General features: G+C 43.2%; 1 protein-coding gene across 4 annotated transcripts in view; it reads left to right on the top strand.

The window, feature by feature from the left end:
• The window catches only part of LOC137528949 (cytochrome P450 2F3-like), a 109,364-nt gene that overhangs the window by 60,396 nt on the left and 26,021 nt on the right, over positions 1-22,947 (top strand). For all 4 annotated transcript variants that reach the window (XM_068250758.1, XM_068250755.1, XM_068250757.1 and 1 more), the window contains exons 2-7: positions 1,268-1,452; positions 3,192-3,354; positions 6,184-6,333; positions 13,537-13,697; positions 15,744-15,920; positions 19,111-19,252. In XM_068250758.1, coding sequence (XP_068106859.1) covers positions 1,276-1,452; positions 3,192-3,354; positions 6,184-6,333; positions 13,537-13,697; positions 15,744-15,920; positions 19,111-19,252 — 970 coding nt within the window. In that variant the 5' untranslated portion in view covers positions 1,268-1,275. The remainder of the gene's footprint in view (positions 1-1,267; positions 1,453-3,191; positions 3,355-6,183; positions 6,334-13,536; positions 13,698-15,743; positions 15,921-19,110; positions 19,253-22,947) is intronic.

The following is a 22,947-nucleotide window of genomic DNA, read 5'->3' on the forward strand; positions in this document are numbered from 1 at the left end:
GGTAATATTTTGGTGTGGGAAATAAACAGTTAATTTTTAATGTTATTATATGTGTAAATTGTATTGTAAAAAATATGTAGATGTAGTTTTACTATTTGGCCACAAGATGGCTACCTTGAGTTTATTTTTTTCTACTTGTGCTTCTTGATCACCGGAAGCACAAGGGGGACGGGGAATTTTTTTTTTTGCAGAAAGACTGAAGCCTCTAGTAAAAGCGCTTTGGCTTTTCTGCTGGGGACACGGATCGGTGATCGGGAACCATGTTCCCGTTCACTGATCCCAGGGCTACCGGGGGACTGCACTGGGGCGCGCCCTCAATCGCGTGCCGGAGCACGCCGAAGTGCGGCACCGCAGCAGAGCAGCCGCCCGGACATGAGGATCATGTGCGGGCGGCAGAAATGGTTAAAATCCACACATTTTATTTGGCTATTTGTCCCGGTTATTGCAACGTAAAAATTATATCCCTAGTATAATGCATGGTGACAATATTTTATTTGGAAATAAAGGTGCATTTTTTTCAGTTTTACATCCATCACTAATATTTAGTCCATTATTTAATAATAATATGCCATCTTGACATAGATATTATTTTTTTTTTTTTTTATTCCCTAAAGGTGTAGGTGTAATTTTACTATTTGGCCACAAGATGTCCCGGCTGAGCAAAATCTTATTAGCGTACAAAATATGCTACTTAGGAAACATTGTATTGCTACATTGTAACTAGGGAAATGATGCAGGCCTCCATTGGAAGCCTGCGATCACAGTGCCAGCGGGGACATTAATGAATGGGAACCTTTTTTTCATACGATTGGGCAGCGGAAATAAAACAGTGTTTATTCTCGGCGGACATGTATTTTACTTTTGTCCCCTGAAGCCCATCCCCCCCCCCCCTGCTCCTGGCAACAGCATGATCGCGGGCATCTGCCCACAGGATCGCCTTCACAGCACAGCAAACTGCAGGGACGTGACTAGCGCATCCCTGCAGCTGTAGCAGCTGCCACTGCAGACGTGAAGCTCACGTCTGTGCTGCATAAATAGTTAAAGTCCATTTGTCCATTAGTGTATGGAGACTTATTAATGTTTTTCATCAGACTTCAAGAACACTTATTGAACCTAATGTATTGAACATATTATTGAACATACTGCAGCATTTGTAAACACTCAAACAGAAATGAAAGAGAGGGAGAGAGAGATGTATATCTAAAACCAAAGGCAATAGACTTTGCTTTTTTTTTGTACTTACTTTTTTGCATTGTACATTATACAGGTGGCAGTATGGATTGGTCCAGCACAATTCTCCTTCTCTTCATCTTCATTGTGTCTTATATCATCCTGACGTTCCTAATGGTTTTAAAAGAGAGAGTCACACTTCCTCCTGGCCCAATGCCATTACCTTTCATTGGAAATCTCTTGCAGATAGACACAAAAGACATTGGTTGTGCACTGATGAAGGTAAGCATTGCTATAGGACTCATCATTATATGTTATGTGTCCTCTTAGATTGTAAGTTGGATTAGACAGGTTCCTCTTCTACTCACATCATAGTTTGTAATCATAATGTATAATTTCCCATGGGAATCTTGTATTTAACTGCATAATTTCCCTGCAGTTGGAAGAAAAATGTTAAATGAACTATCATAATTTATTTATAAACTCTTATCTACCCAGGTAATGGTATGTTTAATAAGAAACAGAAAGAGCAATGTGGATATTGCTTGGTATCTTGGGTACCAGCTCTACTACATTTAACCATACCCTATTGTATCCAAGTAAAAGGTGATACAAAGTTGGAGAAAAATATCTCACAAAACTGTATTAAGTTACAAAGCATTAACGATTTTTAAAAACAATCAGGAATAATGTACACAGTATTTTCATCATCAGATATATCTTTTGTTTGTACTTTATGTAGTTTTAGCAGACTGTTGAGGTCATGGCATCATTATTAATTGCCTGACGTATATTTTGTGGCCTACCAGTGCCTCTCTCAGGGGCCCAAGATGGACAGTTTTCAATAACTTCTTTCCTCCCCCAAAACAACTGTGGGTGATAAGGGAGATATAACTTCCCCTTCCAGCCCTCACTTAAAACATGTAAGGCCAATGTGTATATACAGTATATATATATATATATATGGAGGATGGATGGATGGATTTTGTGTGTATGTCAGGGCTGGATTTTGAGCTCAGGAGACTACAGGCACATAAGCTTTGGCACCCTAATCTTTGCCTCTTAACACAGACTACAGCCCTCAAGTCAGACTTCTTTTTCTTATTTTCATTTTCTTAATTAATAAAACCACACAAGGTAATGGAAATATTACCAAAGACAAGGTAGTCAGATGTGCCCCTCTTCCCTCCCCCATATAGGTAGCTGGATGTGCCGCCCTCCACCCATAGTCAGATGTGCCCCACTTCCCCATATAGCCATATGTGCCCCCCTTCTTCCCCATATAGATAGTCAGATGTGCCCCTTTCGCCCCACTATTGGTAGTCAGATGTGCCCTCTTTCTCCCCCTATAGACAGACAAATGTGCCCCCATCTCCCCCAGTAAATAGTCACATGTGCCTCCCTCTAGGTAATCAGATGTGCCCTCTTCTTCCCTATAGATAGTCACATGTGCCCCTTCCCTCTTCCCCGAATAGATAGCCAAATGTGCCCAACCCCACCCCCCATTCATATAGATAGCCAGATGTGCCCAACCCCACCCCCCATTCATATAGATAGCCAGATGTGCCCAGCCCAGTAAAGTAAGTTTTTCTTCTTGTTCCCTCTGCAGAGTGGCGAGTGGAGAATTAATGAGAGGAAACTCACTGCCTCCCGACATTCCAGTATGACATCTCTCCACAGCATCACTGCCCGCCAAGCTTCCTTTCCTTGGTAACAGCGGTGTCTCTTCATGCAATGCATGTAGGTGCTGGCATGTCACATGACGCTGCTGTTACCAAGGAGAAAATACTGGGGATGCTGTTGTGGTGACATATTATGCTGGAACATTGGGAGGTGGCGAGTTTCCTCTCATAACACTCTGCTCACCACTCTGCAGAATGATGGAGAGAAGCGGGGGCACATTGGGTGGCCATTGAGCCGCCTTTTACCCAGGGGCTGCCTATAGGCCCAAGCCTACAGTGCCTACTGGTATATCCAGCCCTGGTGTATGTGTCATGATTCCATTCACTTCTACTTCACAGTTGAAAGACCAGTATGGACCAATCTACTCTTTATACCTCGGGCCTAAACCTGGGATTGTCATATGTGGATACCGAGCTGTGAAAGAGGCCTTGATTGATCAACATGAACAATTTGGAGATAGAGGAGACTACCCTGTGTTCATGAACTTTATAGGTGGACATGGTGAGACAACCATAATTAATAGTATTAATAATTATTTGTATAGCACATTAGTCTACTAAGTAACTGTTCAATGTAACATGGTATGTAATGCAGTTAATACAAAGCCCATAATGTATGTGATGATTAGGGAATGTACAGGCAGGCATCACATTTGCTGGCCTAAATGATTGTGATTGTACACAGTAAAGGCTCATACACATGCTCAACAAAAGTCTTTTAAATGCACAATTATCAAACAACTTTTGATGTTAAAACAAACCCAAAAAGTTGTTTGCTATTGTTCACACAACTGATATGACGCAGCTCAAGTCAATCCAACACGCTTGGCTGATATTCAGCGGAGAAACAACTTGCCGGTTAGACGCTTGATTTGCGATAGCCGACTCGCTGGAATTCAACCCTCCTTATCAGTGGTGCTCAGCAAGATTTCGAATATCTGAACTACCCAGATAATCCGAACTTTTTCCACTATCCGTACTTTGAATAGCAATTCAGATATTTTTTGAGAGAGAGAGAGAGAGCACTGCTCTTTGTGCTTAACCACCTGCTACAACAGGAGAAAGCCGTCACCCAGTATCTCTACAACTACAGTAGAAGGACACATTCTGTGAAGATGGGGAAGTTCTGGCTGAAGTACTGGACACTAATGCGAAATGCCTGCAGGCTCATGCGGCCGTTTGAGGAGGTGACAAACCTGGTGAGTCACAGTGCAGGCACCATTAGTGACTTGATCCCATATGCTTTCTTCCTTGATGGATTCCATGAGGATTTGCATGTGTGTGCGGAAGTTCATTTTGAATTTGCTGTTTTGCTTGCCACACCCCTTGCAGCACCTCCCTATTACGTCTGCAGCAGTCGTTCAGCGGGTGGCAGGCTGGCAGCAGGCCTGCCTGCTATTCATGGTAGTGGTTTCACTAACTCCAATGCAGAGCCACCCAGTAGAGGCTTGCCAGCTGCTTTATAGTATGAGACACAGAGATATGCAATAGTTCAAACACAATCACCATAATTATGCATAATCTAGCTGAGTTCGACTAGTTAACGGACTTGAATCGGAAAGCCACTTCCATTGGAAATTCAACAATGTTCGAATCGGAATTGCAAAACTCATAATCGAAATAACCCATAATCCGAAACCAGCATCACTATTTGCCACCTAAAAACTGATCAATTTTAGGGAAAACAATGTTCGCCCTTGCTTTCCCTCATGAAATTGCTCCAAAAATGCTGCATGCAGAGCGATCAGAAATTTCGGCAAATCATTCAAATGGGATCGTGGCCATTCAGTTTCAGAAGTGAAGCACTTTTAGAATCGCCAGCGATTCCTAGAAAGCAAAAACAAAAAATGCTGTAGTGGGTCATAATGTTAATCTAAGTCTAGATTTGTATTTTAAGATAAAGGTGTTTCCATAAAGTACTAACACAGGAGTGGGTGACCCTTTTCAGTTTTCTTTATTTACCTTAAAGGAGTTATCAGGGAAATTACCTAAAATGAGGTTTACTCACCTGGGGCTCTCTCCAGCCCCTTGCAGCAGACTGTCCCACGCAGACCGCTCTCCCCCCCCCCCCCCCCCCGCTGCCGCGGCCCGCATGGCAATGATTGGCAGTGGCACTTCACGCAGCCGCAGTAAGGCTGAGCGGCGAGACCGGGGCAGCGGCGGGGAGCAGAGCGGTCAGCGTGGGACAGTTTGCTGCAAGGGGCTGGAGAAAGCCCCAGGTGAGTAAACCTCATTTTAGGTAATTTTCCTGATAACCCCTTTAGATGTTGCTATTATAGCTTGAAAAAATGATTTATTTATTTTTGTATATTTTTTTCAGGCTGCAAAATGTTGAAGGAGATTATTATTTTCTAATAATAATTCTACATAAAAAAATGCTATACAAAACAATTATAAAGTTATATAATAATTAGGTAATGTACAGATTAGAACTTTTTTCCTTTTTTTTAAACGAGGTTACAAGCAAAGTGAAACAAGGTATTTCAGAATTAACAGTATGAACTGATTTAACTTGGTGACTTCTTTTATGTACTGTATCCGTGTCTTTTTCTGTAAAACCATATATTGGACAGATTAGGTAATTTGAGCTTGAGCGGTGCCATCAGCAACACCACAAACTGCAATGTTAATTTGTGGCAATGGTGCGCTGAGGGTTTCCAAAAAGGTTATTTTGGGCGTGGCCCGATGGGCTGTTACATAGCGTGCATGGAACAGTAACATAGTGCATGGAATAGTAACGAGTTTGGCTACATAGCCGAACACACATCGTGGCAAGGACAGTATAATGAGTGGCAATGAGTTTGGTTACGCCATTGGTTTTATTGAGGGAATGGACAGTGGTGAGATGTTACTCATTTTATTTTATCTGCAGTGTTGCTCGCAAATTTTCACCAAAGTCATTTTCGCATCGAAAATTGTAATTTTCTTCACAAAAAACATGAAATCAATATTTATTGTGAAAACACGAAAAAGTTGGTATTTTAATGCAAAAACTTGAAAATTCATTTTATTTTTCATTTGTTTAATATTTTAATTTGCCAAAAATGTGAAAAATCACTTATTACAAAATTATTTTCAATAGCGATTTTGCACGAAAGTCGAATTTAACATTTTTTGCAAACATTTATACAAAAAGAATATTGCATTTTCGCTCATCACGGTTTATCAGTAATAGCTCATGCCCAAATTAAGACGCAACGGTACTAAACATACTCTATAGAGGATGATGGTATACGCCTGCTGTATACAGTACATATTTATGTTATGATCATCATAAGAAAACCTCACTGTAACAAAAGTTTGTGATTTTAGATATTTTTTACTTTTTAAGATCTCTGTTTTAACAATGGGGAGAAGCAAAAAGACCTGCGACGCTTTGCTCTCCTTACACTGAAGAACTTTGGGATGGGAAAGAGAAGTGTGGAAGAACGAATACTGGAGGAGTCTCGTTTCCTCGTCAAGGAGTTGAAGAACACAAAGGGTTTGACTTTTATGCAATCTAGGGGCAGTTTATAAAGACGGGTGATCACAAGGTCACTATCAGTGATGGGCTCAAATTCGGATTCGGGTGATCTGGATAGTTGCTATCCGGGTTTCACCCAGTAATGCTGGGCGGGCTGGGCGGGGAGGTCAAGCTTACCTGTCTGACGTCTTCTTTGGTTCGTCCCTCGGCGTCTCCCACGATGCGGTCCACACGCGTCACGTGATTACAAACACTTTCTCCTTCAACCCGGAAGGAGGAAGCATTTGTAATCACGTGACCTCCTGGTGGAGCGCATCGTGGGAGGCGCCGAGGGACCAACCGAAGAAGACAGGTAGCCTTGACCCCCAACCCCCCCCCTCCCCCCCCCCCCCCCCCCGAATTTGAGCACATGGCTGGTCACTATAACTTTTTTCTTTTTACAGTACTTTTGAAATCTTATTTGCCAGATTTTGTAATGCCACATTTATATAAGAGAGAATAGACACTTTTCTGGTGAATAAGGCTTAAAAACTGGAGAGAAACACCTAACTTGGAGAAAAGAATAGCAATGGGTGAACTTGTTGTGTTGCAGTTTCCCAGCTGAATAGACAACCCGTGAGCTAGCATTTGTGGACATGCAGGTTTGCAAACCCACAAATCCTGGTGTGAGACATGAGCACAATCTGTGTGGCAAGACACCCTCCTTAGAAAAGAAGCCTCATTGAACAAAAAATTGAAAAAAATGGTCAACAAGTAGTATACTGTAAATGTGTTGAACAGGCTTCCCACAGACTTGCACTGAAGTGATCAAACAGTGTCAAAAGTAGTACCAAAAAGGCATGCATGAAAGAAGGGAGCCAGGAAAACGGCCCGGCTGGATAACGAAATGGCACTGGTGGATAACGAAATCTTAATAACAATAGACATCGTTGTCAAATTGGTTAACTATAACTACCATTTTAAAAACAGACAGGAGATAACGAAAAGATATTAACATTAAAAATCATTACATAATTGAACAATACAGCTTAACCCAACCCTACGCTCAAACAGAACCCTCCCCTGGGGGTGCCTAAAACTAACCACTCTCCTGGTAGAGCCTAACCCTAACCACCCCTCCCCCCCTTCGGTGGTGCCTAACCCTAACCACCCCCCTGGTGATGCATAACCCTCACCCCCGTTGTTGCCTAAAACTAATTGGCCCATATGCAATTCAATTTTTCACCTGACTTTTCTCCTGGGTGATATTTTGAAACTTGTCAATAAAATGAATTTTAAACCATCTGCAAGCAAAAAATGTTCAAAATAATTTATTTTGATAGTACTTTTTTGCCTACTTTTTGATACTTTTTCCATTGCAAAGTGCTAAAATGTTATTTAAAATCGAAGATTAACATTTTTCTCGTAGGAGAAAACTCAGGTGAAAAAGTGAATTGCATATGGCCCCCTGCCACTAAAGCAAAAAGAGGAGGGAAGAGGAAAAAAAAAACACAATGACTATAAATTATAATACTGGAGAAAAAATTGGACCAAAAAGTGCATGTGAAGTAAATACATATATCTGTATTAAAGCCAACTACAAAGATTAAAAACAGTTAAAACAAAGGCAAGCCGTATCCAAGCCTAGACAGGCCTAGACAGGCCCCCAAATGATAATCAATAAAAATGGATGAGTCCCGCAATCAGTTTATATGCAACACTTATAAGGTTATACATACAGTGGCTTGCAAAAGTATTCGGCCCCCTTGAAGTATTCCACATTTTGTCACATTACTGCCACAAACATGAATCAATTTTATTGGAATTCCGCGTGAAAGACCAATACAAAGTGGTGTACATGTGAGAAGTGGATCGAAAATCATACATCATTCCAAACATTTTTTACAAATCAATAACTGCAAAGTGGGGCGTGCGTAATTATTCAGCCCCCTGAGTCAATACTTTGTAGAACCACCTTTTGCTGCAATTACAGCTGCCAGTCTTTTAGGGTATGTCTCTACCAGCTTTGCACATCTAGAGACTAAAACCCTTGCCCATTCTTCTATGCAAAACAGCTCCAGCTCCAGATTAGATGGACAGCGTTTGTGAACAGCAGTTTTCGGATCTTGCCACAGATTCTCAATTGGATTTAGATCTGAACTTGACTGAGCCATTCTAACACATGGATATGTTTTGTTTTAAACCATTCCATTGTTGCCCTGGCTTTATGCTTAGGGTCGTAGTCCTGCTGGAAGGTGAACCTCCGCCCCAGTCTCAAGTCTTTTGCCGACTCTAAGAAGTTTTCTTCCAAGATTGCCCTGTAGTTTGCTCTATCCATCTTCCCATCAACTCTGACCAGCTTCCCTGTCCCTGCTGAAGAGAAGCACCCCCAGAGCATGATGCTGCCACCACCATATTTGACAGTGGGGATGGTGTGTTCAGAATGATGTGCAGTGTTAGTTTTCCGCCACACATAGCGCTTTGCATTTTGGCCAAAAAGTTAAATTTTTTTGCTGTGTCCCCCACATGGCTTATGGCAAACTGCAAACGGGACTTCTTATGCATTTCTGTTAACAATGGCTTTCTTCTTGCCACTCTTCCATAAAGGCCAACTTTGGGCAGTGCACAACTAATAGTTGTCCTATCGACAGATTCCCCCACCTGAGCTGTAGATCTCTGCAGCTCGTCCAGAGTCATTATGGGCCTCTTGACTGCATTTCTGATCAGCGCTCTCCTCGTTCGGCCTGTGAGTTTAGGTGGATGGCCTTGTCTTGGTAGGTTTACAGTTGTGCCATACTCCCTCCATTTCTGAATGATCTCTTGAACAGTGCTTCGTGGGATGTTCAAGGCTTTGGAAAGCTTTTTGCAGCCTAAGCCTGTTTTAAATTTCTCAATAACTTTATCCCTGACCTGTCTGGTGTGTTCTTTGGACTTCATGGTGTTGTTGCTCCCAATATTCTCTTAGACAACCTCTGAGGCCGTCACAGAGCAGCTGTATTTGTACTGACATTATATTACACACAGGTGCACTCTATTTAGTCATTAGCACTCATCAGGCAATGTCTATGGGCAACTGACTGCACTCAGACCAAAGGGGTCTGAATAATTATGCACACTCCACTTTGCAGTTATTGATTTGTAAAAAATGTTTGGAATCATGTATGATTTTCGTTCCACTTCTCACGTGTACACCACTTTGTATTGGTCTTTCACGTGGAATTCCAATAAAATTGATTCACTTTTGTGGCAGTAATGAGACAAAATGTGGAAAACTTCAAGGGGGCCGAATACTTTTGCAAGCCATTGTAATTTCTCAAAGAGCCGCGGTCTGGGGTCAACAGTGTCACACATATATCAAATATTGTCTCTAATAGATTGACACTGGACCACAAGCAATTTAAGAAAATATATATATATATATGCAAATGCAAATAATGCTGTCCATCTCCTACAATATGCAACTAAATATAAAGTGCTAGTGCCATAAATGCGACTTCAATATAAAGAAATAAATCATGTGCAAAAATGCAAGTGAAAAAGGTACGTGTATCAGTATTGAACAAGACCAAACTCGTGCTGCAACAAAAACAATCAAAAAACAACCCTGAGAATCAAAGTTTATGAAGGCAGAGTGAATAGTGAAATGAGATAGAGGCAGGATATAGGAGATAGGTTGCGGGGCTCACCTAGATCAAGCAGTGGAAAGGCATGGGGACGGCTGCATGGGCGCTCCCGCGACAATCCGACTAGTTCCGCCAAAGCTGCAAAGGGACGATCTCTATATTTTTTCTTAAATTGCTTGTGGTCCAGTGGCAATCTATTAGAGACAATATTTGATATACGTGTGACACTGTTGACCCCAGACCGCGGCTCTTTGAGAAATGATGTATAACCTTATAATTGATAATGTGTTGCATATAAATTGATTGCGGGACTCATTCATTTTTATTGATTATCATTTTGGGGCCTGCCTAGGCTTGGATACGGCTCGCCTTTCTTTTAACTGTTTTTAATCTTTGTAGTTGGCTTTTTATAAAGATATATGTATTTACTTTATATGCGCTTTTTGGTCCAATTTTTGCTCCAGTATTATAATTTATAGTCATTGTAGGGGTTTTTTTTCCTCTTTCCTCCTCTTTTTGCTTTAGTGATTGTTTCAGATCTGTGACCTAACCCTCCTTATTTAAAATTTTTGTTTTTATTAGCAATATTATTTGCATATTTATGCATGCTCGCCTTTCTTTTGCTTAAAACTAACTGCCACTCGAGTGGTGCCTAACCCTATCCACTCCCCCTGGTGGTGCCTAACCCTAACCACTCGCTCTGCAGAAACACCCTTTTACACATAGAAACAATAATATATTTGATAGCATAAAATCTGTACATACAAACAAAATAATGACAAAAACTATAAAGTTGCAAGCTTCTAAAACGATAACATACTGGCATTTCAAATACTGTAATGTTCTAATGTTGTTAACAATATTTATCAGGGCCCCTTTTTGAGCTTTTTTTCGCCGTATTAATGATAAGTGCATTAGAGTCTTTGACGGCGCCCTTTTCATCCACTAGCCGCCAGCAGCCTTTTTTCCTGCTACCCAAAAAGGGTTGATTCACAAAGCTTTTTCACCTGTTTTCATCTGTTTTCACCTTATCCATGTTACACTCCCAAGGAGCAAAAAATATATATATATAATATAATTAAGTTAAGAAAAGTAATATTGAAATGAAGTGAATCGGGGCAACTTACTATGAGTGATTAGTTTGCTTGTAAATGTGCTGAAAGGTTATTTTTTACTAAAGGGTGATGAATAAGACTTAAGGAAAAGTTTTGTGAATTGACTCCAAAGTGTTTTAGACGTTTTTCTTCTATGGAAGTAGAAAAAATAGTTCCCTGTTTTTTGGAACAAACAGGTGGGTTTGCCTTTATATAAATACTGTATGTCTTTAAAGGGACACTTAAGCCTGGAAAAAATATATATTTTACTCATCTGTAACCTCTACCAGCCCCCTGCGGCCGTCCCGTGCCCTCGCAGTCACCCACGGATTCTCCAGTCTCCCGCCGCCAGCTAGTTTCGTTTCACCGACAGGCCTGGCCATGCGTCTCCTTCGCAATCCCGTCCTCAATATCATCCTGCACCTGTGCAGTTCACTATTGTGGATGGGAACGCGAAGAAGGAGACGCGTGGGCAGGCTTGCACAGGCGCAGTAAGCCTGTTGGCCGAAAATGGCGGCGGGGAACAGGAGGATCTGTAAGAGACTGCGAGGGTACAAGATGGCTGCCGGGGGCTGGTAGAAGCCCCAGGTGAGTAAAACTGTTTTTTTTATTCCAGGCTTAAGTATCCCTTTAATGCATCTGTGCAGTGGCATAGCTAAGGAGCTATGGGCCCCGTTGCAAGTTTTACATGCCCCCCCCCCCCCCAAGCACTCTATACATAAACAATTGATACGGCGCACCAAAACCTGCCAAGGACAACCACAGTGTCAGAGTTGCAATAAAAGTATGGGGAACAGTGTGTTAAGTTACTACGATTCAAAGCATCTATAGAAGTGATTACTACAAGCACGGCACAAATAAAGAGCTAATACTGTGATAGAGGGTGGATCCTTCAGGGCCCTCCCTGGCCCAAGGGCCCGATGCGGTCGCTACATCTGCACCCCCTATTGCTACGCCACTGCATCTGTGGCATGATGGTGTACGGCACTGGGAAGTACTATCCAATTTCATGGGAAGGGGATGTGTCTAGCACCAGATTTTTCAGCTGGGGAGGCAGAGCATTGATGTCAGGAGCTGAGCCAAGTGCAAAGAAAAGGTGAGCCTGCCACAGAAGGGGGCGTGACACAAAATATAGTCTAGGCAAGTAAGTGTGGCATTAGGGCTTCATCAGATGAACAGCCCTGGTATAGGGGATAGCACTCTCATCTTGAAGCACAAGGGTCCCCAGGTCAAATCTGGGCAACTTTTTATAAATGTGTTGATCTGCACAATACTTGCCATATATATTGGGTAATGTGCTCCATGAAGCTGGCCCTACTACGATCAGCCCATACTGTATAAAAAATTCCATCATGTGTGGTTAGTGCTACATTTGTACCCATTTGTTCTGCAAAAATTAGGATTTGTGCTGCTTTCCTTTTGAAGATAATAGCAATTTTTTTTAGAGTAAATAACATTTCCCAGGCCCCCTACAAATGTTTACAGATATGGAAGCAGGTTGATTCATGGCATGTATGTACAGCAAAAATCACTGTTCTATCTTTTAGTTTTGAAGCTATTAAAGATTACTAGTTCACCCCAACCCTGGGCAGATGTTTGATCTTTATAGAAATCTTTAATAGCGCAAAAATAGAAAGAGATAGAACAGTGATTTCTGCAGCACAAACTGGCACAAACGTGGCACTAACTAACCATACTCGTTGGTTGACAATAGTTTTCTTTTTGAATTTTGGGAAAATCTGATCACAAATTTTAAGTGGAAAACCATTTGGACTTTTCCCCAGTCATCCTATATAATAATATCCCTGAGTCGCTGCGTCCTCCGCCACCTGTGTCAGTTTCATTTGCTCTACGCATGCACAGCATGACATGACATGAAAATGGAGAAAGTGCACACCAGCTGACATAACCAACAGTGGCCGCTAGATAACACGGGAGCTGAGCTGAGAACGGAGCGCATGCGCACCAGCTGACATAACCAACAGTGTCTTCTAGAGGACCCGGGAGAGCTGAGCTGAGAGTAGAGAGTGTGCCCCAGCTGACATAACCAACAGTGGCCTCTAGATGACCCGCGAGATCTGAGCTGAGAGTAGAGAGCTGACATAACCAACAGTGGCCGCTAGATGACACTGAAGAGCTGAGCTGGGAATGGAGAGCATGCAGATCGGCTGACTTTACATAAAGTGAGCACTAGATGGTGCCAAAGCTTAGCTGGGAATGGAGACCGGAATGAACGCAAGGATTACGGGTGCCAAGAAACATGGATGCCACCACTCTGCCCCTCTTGTGTGAAGGAAAGGAGTTGATAGTCCATGTATTTATTGTATTCTGGGCATCCCAAGGTCTGGGTGCAGTGGCAGGTGAGGCAATGCATCACTGGAATCGCGTTTTCCCAGCCCTGCTAGGTTCTAGCGCTTGGTACTGTTACGGGCCTAATATCTAGTATAAAATAATGGGTATATACTTTGTAAGGTGTAACAATGATGAAGAAAAAAATTTACTGTAATGTGTGATTTCTTTCCTAGGGGCTCCAGTAGATCCCAGCCAATATCTTGCCCGCTCAGTCTCCAATGTCATCTGCTCTATTGTTTTTGGCAGCCGGTTCGACTATACAGACAAAAGACTGCTAGCAATAACTGCAAGCATCAATAATAACTTTATGGTCATGAGCAGCACCTGGGGGACGGTGAGTCTGAAGAGGAAGCGTCTAAAGGGGTTATAAAAAGAGAATATTCTTTACAGATATCTGATCAAACTGTGGAATGAAATTTCTCTTCCATGTATTGGGGCACAATTACTCCTTATTTATACTCAGCTATAGGTATTTATCCTGTCCTTGCCGCCGGTCTCCTCCTCCTCTTGCATAGACGTTTATACACACGCTGCTTCCTGTTTAGCAGGAAGCAGCATGTGTATCAGCGTCTATGCAAGAAGAGGAGACCGGCGGTGAGTGAGCGGTGATTGGAACGCAGGGAGGTGAGTTCTGACTATTTACATCGCTTCCCTGCACTAACTCTGCAGTCAGAGGGGGGAGCAAGGAGGGCGGCCAGGGGAGAGGAAGGGAGGGGGAGGTTGGGCTGCTCTCCTCATGGCTGACTCCCCCCTCCATTATGGGGGGGCACCTACCTACCTACCCTAACCTATACTGGGGGGCAGTTACCCATCTAACCTATACTAGGGGGCAGCTACCTAATCTAACCTATACTGGGGGCACCTACCTAATCTAACCTATACTGGGGGGCAGCTACCTATCTAACCTATACTGGGGGGCACCTACTTAATCTAACCTATACTGGGAGGCAGCTACCTATCTAACCTATACTGGGGGAGGGGCACCTACCTAATCTAACCTATACTGGGGGGCAGCTACCTATCTAACCTATACTGAGGGGCAGCTACCAATCTAACCTATGCTGGTGGACAGCTACCTATCAAACCTATATGGGGCACCTACCTAATCTGACCTATACTGGGGGGCAGCTACCTATCTAACCTATACTGTGGGGCACCTACCTAATCTAACCTATACTGGGGGGCAGCTGCCTATCTAACCTATACTGAAGGCACCTACCAATCTAACCTATACTGCGGGGCAGCTACCTATGTAATCTATACTGAGAGCACCTACCTATCTAACCTATACTGGGGGCACCTACTTATCTAACTTGTATTGGGGGCACCTACCTACTTAGCTAGCCTATACTGGTGGCAACTATACTGGCTACCTACTGTATATTGGAGGCACCTACCTAACTAACCTATACTGGGGGCACATATCTATCTAACCTATGCTGGGGCAACTATTTTGGCTACCTATATTAGCCCACTGCCTTACTGTTACACAGTTACATTACAGTTAGCCCCGCCCATGTGATGGGCGGGGGTTGTTGGTAAATTATCCGCACCTGGTGTCAAATACCCTAGCTACGCCACTGCAGCAGGGTGTACGTCACTGGGCGAGGGGCAGTGAGGGGTGTGCATAGGCAAATGCAGAGGGGGATAAAAGCTGCCCAGAATCCCCCCTCAGACCAGGGCCGGTGCAGTGTCTGGGGACAGGCACAAATTGGGGCACCAGAATATCTGCAGGTATCCTGCAGCTCACAGCACTGCCCTCTTTCTTTCCCTGCTACAGTTGACTTTGGATGTAGCATCAGCATGTGTACAAAGCATGGAGCAGCGCTGGGGAACTCAAAAGAGTCAGGTATGAGCACAGCCCTGTGCCCTGCTGTGTGAATGCTTCACTTTCCCCTTCATTAGCAATGTTGGCTGTCCTCATTATTATCTGTATCCAAACTGCCCCTGATCGATCCTGTTGTAGATCGGGAGCTGATTGGACATTTAGGAAATGATTGTCAGATCCAGTGAGTCAGACGGGAAATTGCATTTTGTGTCCTACTATATTATTATGCTGTATTGTGCGTGGCTCAGGGAGACCTTTCAGGAATTCCCCCCTTGAAAATCATGAGTTTGCACCTGGTGTGTGGGAAAAGGGGGGCAGCGGTATTATGCATATGACCCTGTCGGTGCACTCTCAGGATCACTGCGATGAGGGCATGGCATCACACCGCAAACGCTCAGGCCAGGTGTAAAACCACCCTAAAAAAGCCTTTTCTAATATTTGTTGATGCATGGTGGTATATGCGTTACTTCTGCATCTTGTTGTTTTTTATTTATTTTTTATTTTGTGTGTTTATTTTCTTTTCTTTTTTTTTTTTTTTTTTACACTATCCAGCTGTATAATATGTATCCCAATATTATGGAGTATTTACCAGGTCCACATAACAAGATGAAGACATACTTTAATATGATCTTTGATATCCTAACTGAAAGTATTCAGTACCATGAGGATACTCTGGATCTTGCTAATCCGCGTGACTACATTGACTGCTTCCTTATGAAGATGAGAGAGGTAAACATAACTTTGACCTACACTTAGGTCTGCTAGTAACTTATCTTTATGTTTTTGGAAGGCACGAGGAAATTTGAGTACTTGGGGGAAACCCATGTAAGCAGGAGGAGAACATACAAACTCCATCCAGATAGCATCCTGGTTTACTAGAAATTATCTTTCTTTTACTTCTTCTTTATTTTTTTTTGTTAATTGTTGATCATCATGAGTGTCTTTATAAAGACTAAAGGCCATGCTGAGAATCCCCCTTGTAGAGATGGACTGGTCCAAAACCTGCCCGTTATGTCAGATTTCTACTACCTATTGTAAGAGACAGCAACATAGGAAAAAAGTAATTTGTGCCTCATTTTACTCGGAAAGAAATGTAATTTGTATTTGTATGTAACATGTATTGAAATTTGACAAATTTTTCCCGATAGTGGTCCTTTAACCTTTTGGGGACTGGCACCTCCACCCCCCTTAAAGGAAAATAGAGACCAAATAAAAAAAAAAGTTTTTAGACATATCTGGGGCTTCCTCCAGCCCCATGCGCACGGATCGCTCCCACGCCGCCGTCCTCCGCTGCCCGCAGCTTCGGGAACTGGGTCCTGTTAGTTCTGCCAGTTGCTGCCAGTCTGCGCAAGAGAAATGCGCCCTCTACATATCTCTCCAGCTGCTAGGTATGGGTGTCCCCCGTATAGATAGGTGTCCCCTGTATAGCCAGCAGCCATTACCCACCTCCCAAGTTCCAGCGATGAGCAGCTCTACCCCCCTCCGCTCTGGCCGACATCCCTGCTCACATTGCCGCTAAGTTACGGGTCCCGGTTTAAAGATTTCAAGAGAGGAGGGGAGTGACGATCGCCAGGGGAAACATTAGGAAGGTGAGGTCCCGTCTTCTTCTTCCCCTCCTACCACCGCTGCCTTCCGTGATCACTATAATTGACCGGTGATAACTGACAGTTTATGATGTTAGAGGCTGCATGTATGGCGGACAATCAATAAGTAACATACAGAATGTAATTCTACTTTGGGTAAAGCACACAGTCACGCATGTGCAAGGAAAAAGAAATCATCTTAAACAAAGGGGTCGATGAATGCATACATATTAGTATGTCCCCGGTGAGCTGGGCACAGGGTAAGCCAAATGATGTTCCTCAAACCAATTTCAGATCGATCGAGCATGGTGGCAAAGGCTTACAACAGGTGCCTTTTCCCATTTTTCTATGATTCAGAGATGCTAGAACCAGCTCTTCTTGTACTGACAATCATCCTTTATTCAAAGCCACTTTAATCTTTTGTTGTACCCATTTTGACATTGACCTCCGTGATAATTACGTTGTCTGAAGTTGAGCATTCCTTATGTAAGCAACTCTGCATTGTTACATCACTCTACATCACTGTTGGACTAGTTTACTTTCAAAGAACATTTATGATACAGCATACAGAATACAAAATACAGAAGTGGTAATGATAGTGATAAAAGTAACATGATGAATAAAATGTATAATGATTTCCAAGACACAAAAGGGGGAGAGAGCCCTGCCCTTGCAAGCTTACAATCTAAAGGGAATGTGTGTGTGTGTATATACAGTATATATCACAGTAGATATCACTAATAATGTAAATGCAAAAGTTTGGATATTTGTTACTCAATCACGCAACAATGGCTGAACGGGTTTGAATGAAATTTGGCACACACATAGTACATTACCTGGAATAACATATAGGATACTTTTTATCCCTGTAACCAAAAAGTGGGCGGAGACAAATACAAATTTCACTGGGAAAATGTAAACAGTCAATCAGATTTGTTTAATTTCAATGCAAATTATTGATGCCAAAAATCACAAAGCTCACAAACTTAGTCATTGAGTAACAATAAGATAACAGAGGCGCCAAAAGGATAAAAGGGACTAAATGAGATTAAAAACCAATTTGGTAATAGAGGAGGCAGTGGTGGACTTACCCCCTTCAAGCAGAACACATGACTGTACATTTTCAGTCAAAAAACGTATATTGGGTACTCCAAAATAAAGTGCAATGCGTTTCGCAGGTTAAACCCGCTTCCTCAGGCAATACAGATAGGAGTAAAAAAGCTGTGAATCATAGAGACCATGGAATCAATGTAACTAGAATGCTTGCATAGGAATCAATATTGTTATGGCTAGTTCATAAAAATATCACAGAACAATGGTGACCTATAGAGATATACATATTGAAGATGTGACCATTTCACTACCTGTTCCTCTCCACCCAAATACACTATACTTGCTGTTTGCTTTTGTTTTTTTAAATATCCTGGATAAATATCCCTGCCATCCTTGTCTCCTCTTCTCACCTACTACTGATAGCCATTTTTTTTACACATTAATACTATTGTTACTTGTAATAATTTCACATGGGCTAATAATAATAGATAATCACTGCTGTGCAATTTACCATTATACATCACGCTCCTTATTTGGGATTATATTGTGTAATCATCTATGTGTGTGTTTAATACACAATATATATGTATATCTCTATATGTCACCATTGAATATATGACAGATATATGTAGATCTCTATAGGTCACCATTGTTCTCTGATATTTTTATGAACTAGCTATAACAATATTGAGTCCTATGCAAGCATTCTAGCTACATTGATTTCATGGTCTCTATGATTCACAGCTTTTTTACTCCTATCTGAATCGCCTGAGGAAGCGGGTTTAACCTGTGAAACGCGTTGCACTTTACTTTGGAGTACCCAATAAACATTTTTTGACTGAAAATCTACAGTCGTGTGTTCTGCTTGGATGGGGTAAGTCCACCACTGCCTCCTCTATTACCAAATTGTTTTTTAAGCTCATTTAGTCCCTTTTATCCTTTTGGCGCCTCTGTTATCTTATTGCTACATTGAGTCCAACCTAGGTGGAGTGTTGTACCCACTTCCTTCTTCTTCTACAGAGAGTGACTCCTTAATCCTAAATGGGGTCAGGACAATCTCCCCACCTGCCTCGACAGTGGTTGCCTAATAGTAACCCTGGTTTGTGAGTATTACATTTTGAATTACCCTATAAATCTTCCATTGCCAGTACAAACTACACTATCAGCTAGTATATATATGAATATATATATATATATGTGTGTATGTGTGTATATATATATCTATCTATATATCTATCTATCTATATATATATATATTAACAGTTACATTTTTATATATCAAGGAAAAGGATAATCCGGACACCGCCTTTTACAAGAAGTCTTTGTCCAACACATGTCAAAACTTGCTGTTTGGAGGAACAGAGACGGTGAGCACCAACCTCAGATTTGGGTTGCTGGTGCTCATGAAGCACCCAGATGTAGCAGGTAATTTCATCACTGCTTCCTCTTTAATGGATGAGTGTACTTAGAAATATTAAAATGTTGAAACATTTCTAAATTGTCCTTTGATCAGTTTTGAAGTTATATCAATTTTCTGATCTTGCTCCCTTGAAGATGTCTCAGTTCCTTTGGACCGCCCTATAGAACGTAACTAATAGCAACTGCAGCCTATAATTACGTTCCCAAAAACTAGAGTAGCAGGAATACTACCAATCACCAACGTGGTGATGGCAGAATCCAAGCTATCTGGATAATGGACTTAACTGATCCACCGCGGATGCAGCGAACGTCCATCAAGCATGGAACTAGGCAATACCCAATGATAAGAAAAATAATGCAGGAAATCCAGGGCTATCCGGCCGCAGCTCAGCTGCACAAACAGTTGGTGGAATGATGACAGCATCCTGAGCTGCCCAGAACTGCAGAGCGATTGCAAATGACAATGAGACCCATTGCAAATGCACAACCGAATGCAAGCAGATAAGCCAGAACTGTCTGTTTGCAGCTCTACTGCACTGCAACGGACAGAATACACTACAGGAGGTATCCTTACAGACCTCTTGCACTGCTCTGAGATTCCACCTGCTGTCTCTTTCCTCTATTCAGGGCCTAAGAACACTAACGCTGGTGTGTCCGTTTCTGTCCGCTTTTCAGCATTTGTAACATTGATGTGTAACTGAAAAGCGGACACAACTGCGTCAGTGGGCTCAGGCTCTAGTCTTACTGACCTCATGGAAAAGCAACTGCTGCATCGTACATGGAGAGACAAGGTGGTGATTGGTGGAAAGCAGTCTTGGAGTGGCCTAAGCAGCCTAAAATGCATGCACATAGGACATTCATTGTTAAAAAAAGAGCCCACAAGGGCTAACACATTTAAAGCCAAAGTAGCTTAGGAAAAAAACAGGTATGAGACATATGGAGGCTGCCATATTTATTTCCTTTTAAACAATACCAGTTGCCTAGCTGTCCTGCTGATCTTTATGTACCGACTATGCAATTTTTCAGATGATTTTTTAGAGAACTGGCAATTTTTTTGAGTGTCAAACGATCATTTCTGAGCTCTGGTGATGTGGGTATGCGCGCACAATTACGCAAACAATGTCTGGCGATGCGCGGCTATCACGATCGCCATGGCAGATTGGATCTTAAAGATCCACGCTGACTCCGCACAGAGTACAGTGATTGATTGACTTCCCGTACACGCCCATCGTGTGACAGCACGTGATGTTGTGTGTACCCGCCCGGGAAGATGGATCGGGGAGTGCTCATTGTCGAGTTGCGTAACTGGGATCCATCTTCCTGGTTGTCAGGTAAGTATTCAGCTTAAATCACACAACAAGTCCTGAAAGGTCACACGTTACTGCTCCTTCTATTAATACGACCATACAGTGGGGCATACTTTACAATGAAAGTTTGCCTCACTTTTGGGCTAAACATGGATGATGCACAACTACTCTTGCACCATCACTGCTTCTGTGATAGGAGGTGGCTTTTTTCTGTGATGCAACAGAAAGCATGAAAGAGCCCTTAGAGGCAGTGCATCAGCAGGACAGTCAGACAATGTACAGTGTTTAGAAGGAACAGGCGTGGAGCTAGGGGGGGGTTGGGGTAGGACAAGTGACCCGGGGCGCCGGGTCCCCAAGGGCGCCCAGCTGAGCTGCAGGGGTTTTTTTTGGGGGGGAGGGGAGCAGTGCAGAGAAGAGGGAGAGCTGTGCGGACGGCAGGCAAAGGGGGCCATCTTCCCACTCCTTCCCTCACCTTAGGTGCTCTCCCTCCCTTGCTGTCCCCTCCATTACTGTCTGGGTGGCTGGCGCAGCGGGCGGAACTCACCTCCATCTCGCTCCAGCGCCGGAAGTTCGGGTGCGCAGCTGCTGCTCTGGTCTGGAGCAGACCGGAGTAACGGCAAATCCACCCGGCGCTGCGACGAGACGGAGGTAAGTTCCGCCTGCCGCTGCCAGCCACCCGGACAGTAATGGAGGGGACAGCGAGGGAGGGAGAGCACCTAAGGTGAGGGAAGGAGGGGGGTGATGGCCCCCCTTACCTACAGTTGCTCACAGCTCTCCCTCTTCTCTGCGCTGTTCCCCTCCTGCTGGGGGGGGGGACACCTGGCTACCTACTCTGGGGACATATAGCCCTGCCTACATATACTGGGGACACATATACACCTGGCTACCTATTCTAGGGACATATACCCCTGCCTACATATACTGGGACATTTACCCCTGCCTACATATACTGGGCATATATACCCCTGACTATATATACTGGGCACATATACCCCTGACTATATATACTGGGCACATATACCCCTGACTATATATACTGCCCACATATTATACCCCTGGCTACATATACTGGGCACATATATCCCTGGCTACATATACTGGGCACATATACCCCTGACTATATATACTGGGCACATATACCCCTGACTATATATACTGGGCACATATTATACCCCTGGCTACATATACTGGGCATATATACCCCTGGCTACATATACTGGGCACATATACCCCTGGCTACATATACTGGGCATATATACCCCTGGCTACATATACTGGGCACATACTGTATACCCCTGGCTACATATACTGGGCACATATACCCCTGGCTACATATACTGGGCACATATACCCCTGGCTACATATACTGGGCACATATACCCCTGACTATATATACTGGGCACATATTATACCCCTGGCTACATATACTGGGCATATATACCCCAGGCTACATATACCCCTGGCTACATATACTGGGCAAATATAACCCCCTGACTACATATAGTGGGCACATATACACCTGGCAACATATACTGGGCACATATACACCTGGCAACATATACTGGGCACATATACCCCTGGCTACATATACTGGGCACATATACCCCTGGCTACATATACTGGGCACATATACCCCCGACTACATATACTGGGGACATATACCCCCCACTACATATACTGGGCACATATACCCCTGAATACATATACTGGGAACATATACCCCTGACTACATATACTGGGGACATATACCCCTGGCTATATATACTGAGAACATATACACCTGCCTACATATACTGGGCATATATACCCTTGCCTACATATACTGGGCACATATACCCCTGGCTACATATACTGGGCACATATACCTCTGGCTACATATACTGTGATTGCAGGTTTAAGATTGGCACACCTTACCGTGTGTAGTCTGGGTGCTCAGTCTCGATGTGAAGGCAACATCAATCCAATGTCAATGATACGAGGTCGACTGGCACACCATGTCAATTCTCCAAGCAAATTTATTGTTTGCACAGCATGACAATTGTTTCGGGGCCACGGAGGGTCCCCTTCATCAGGTAAAGTGCAGACATACAATCAGTGCAGAGTTCAAACAGCTATATATATCAACTAAGAACCATCCCCAGGCATCCAACAAAGACTTCCCCCTTAATTAGCATACTAATTCCACTCAATGCAATAACATTCCATAATGGTCACAATGGGATAATCACCCATTGTTACATACCTGATCTCCATAAGTGGTCCTAACTGATGTCCCTGTGCCTGCCCATCGATGCATCCCACGAGTTCAGCAGCCGCCTGCGCGATTGCAAACTGCCTAGCCGCGGTCTGCGGCTCGAAACTCGCGCCATCCGCCGCCTGTATGAATATTCAGCC

Source organism: Hyperolius riggenbachi, chromosome 8, assembly GCF_040937935.1.
Source record: "Hyperolius riggenbachi isolate aHypRig1 chromosome 8, aHypRig1.pri, whole genome shotgun sequence".
Classification (NCBI taxonomy): Eukaryota; Metazoa; Chordata; class Amphibia; order Anura; family Hyperoliidae; genus Hyperolius; species Hyperolius riggenbachi.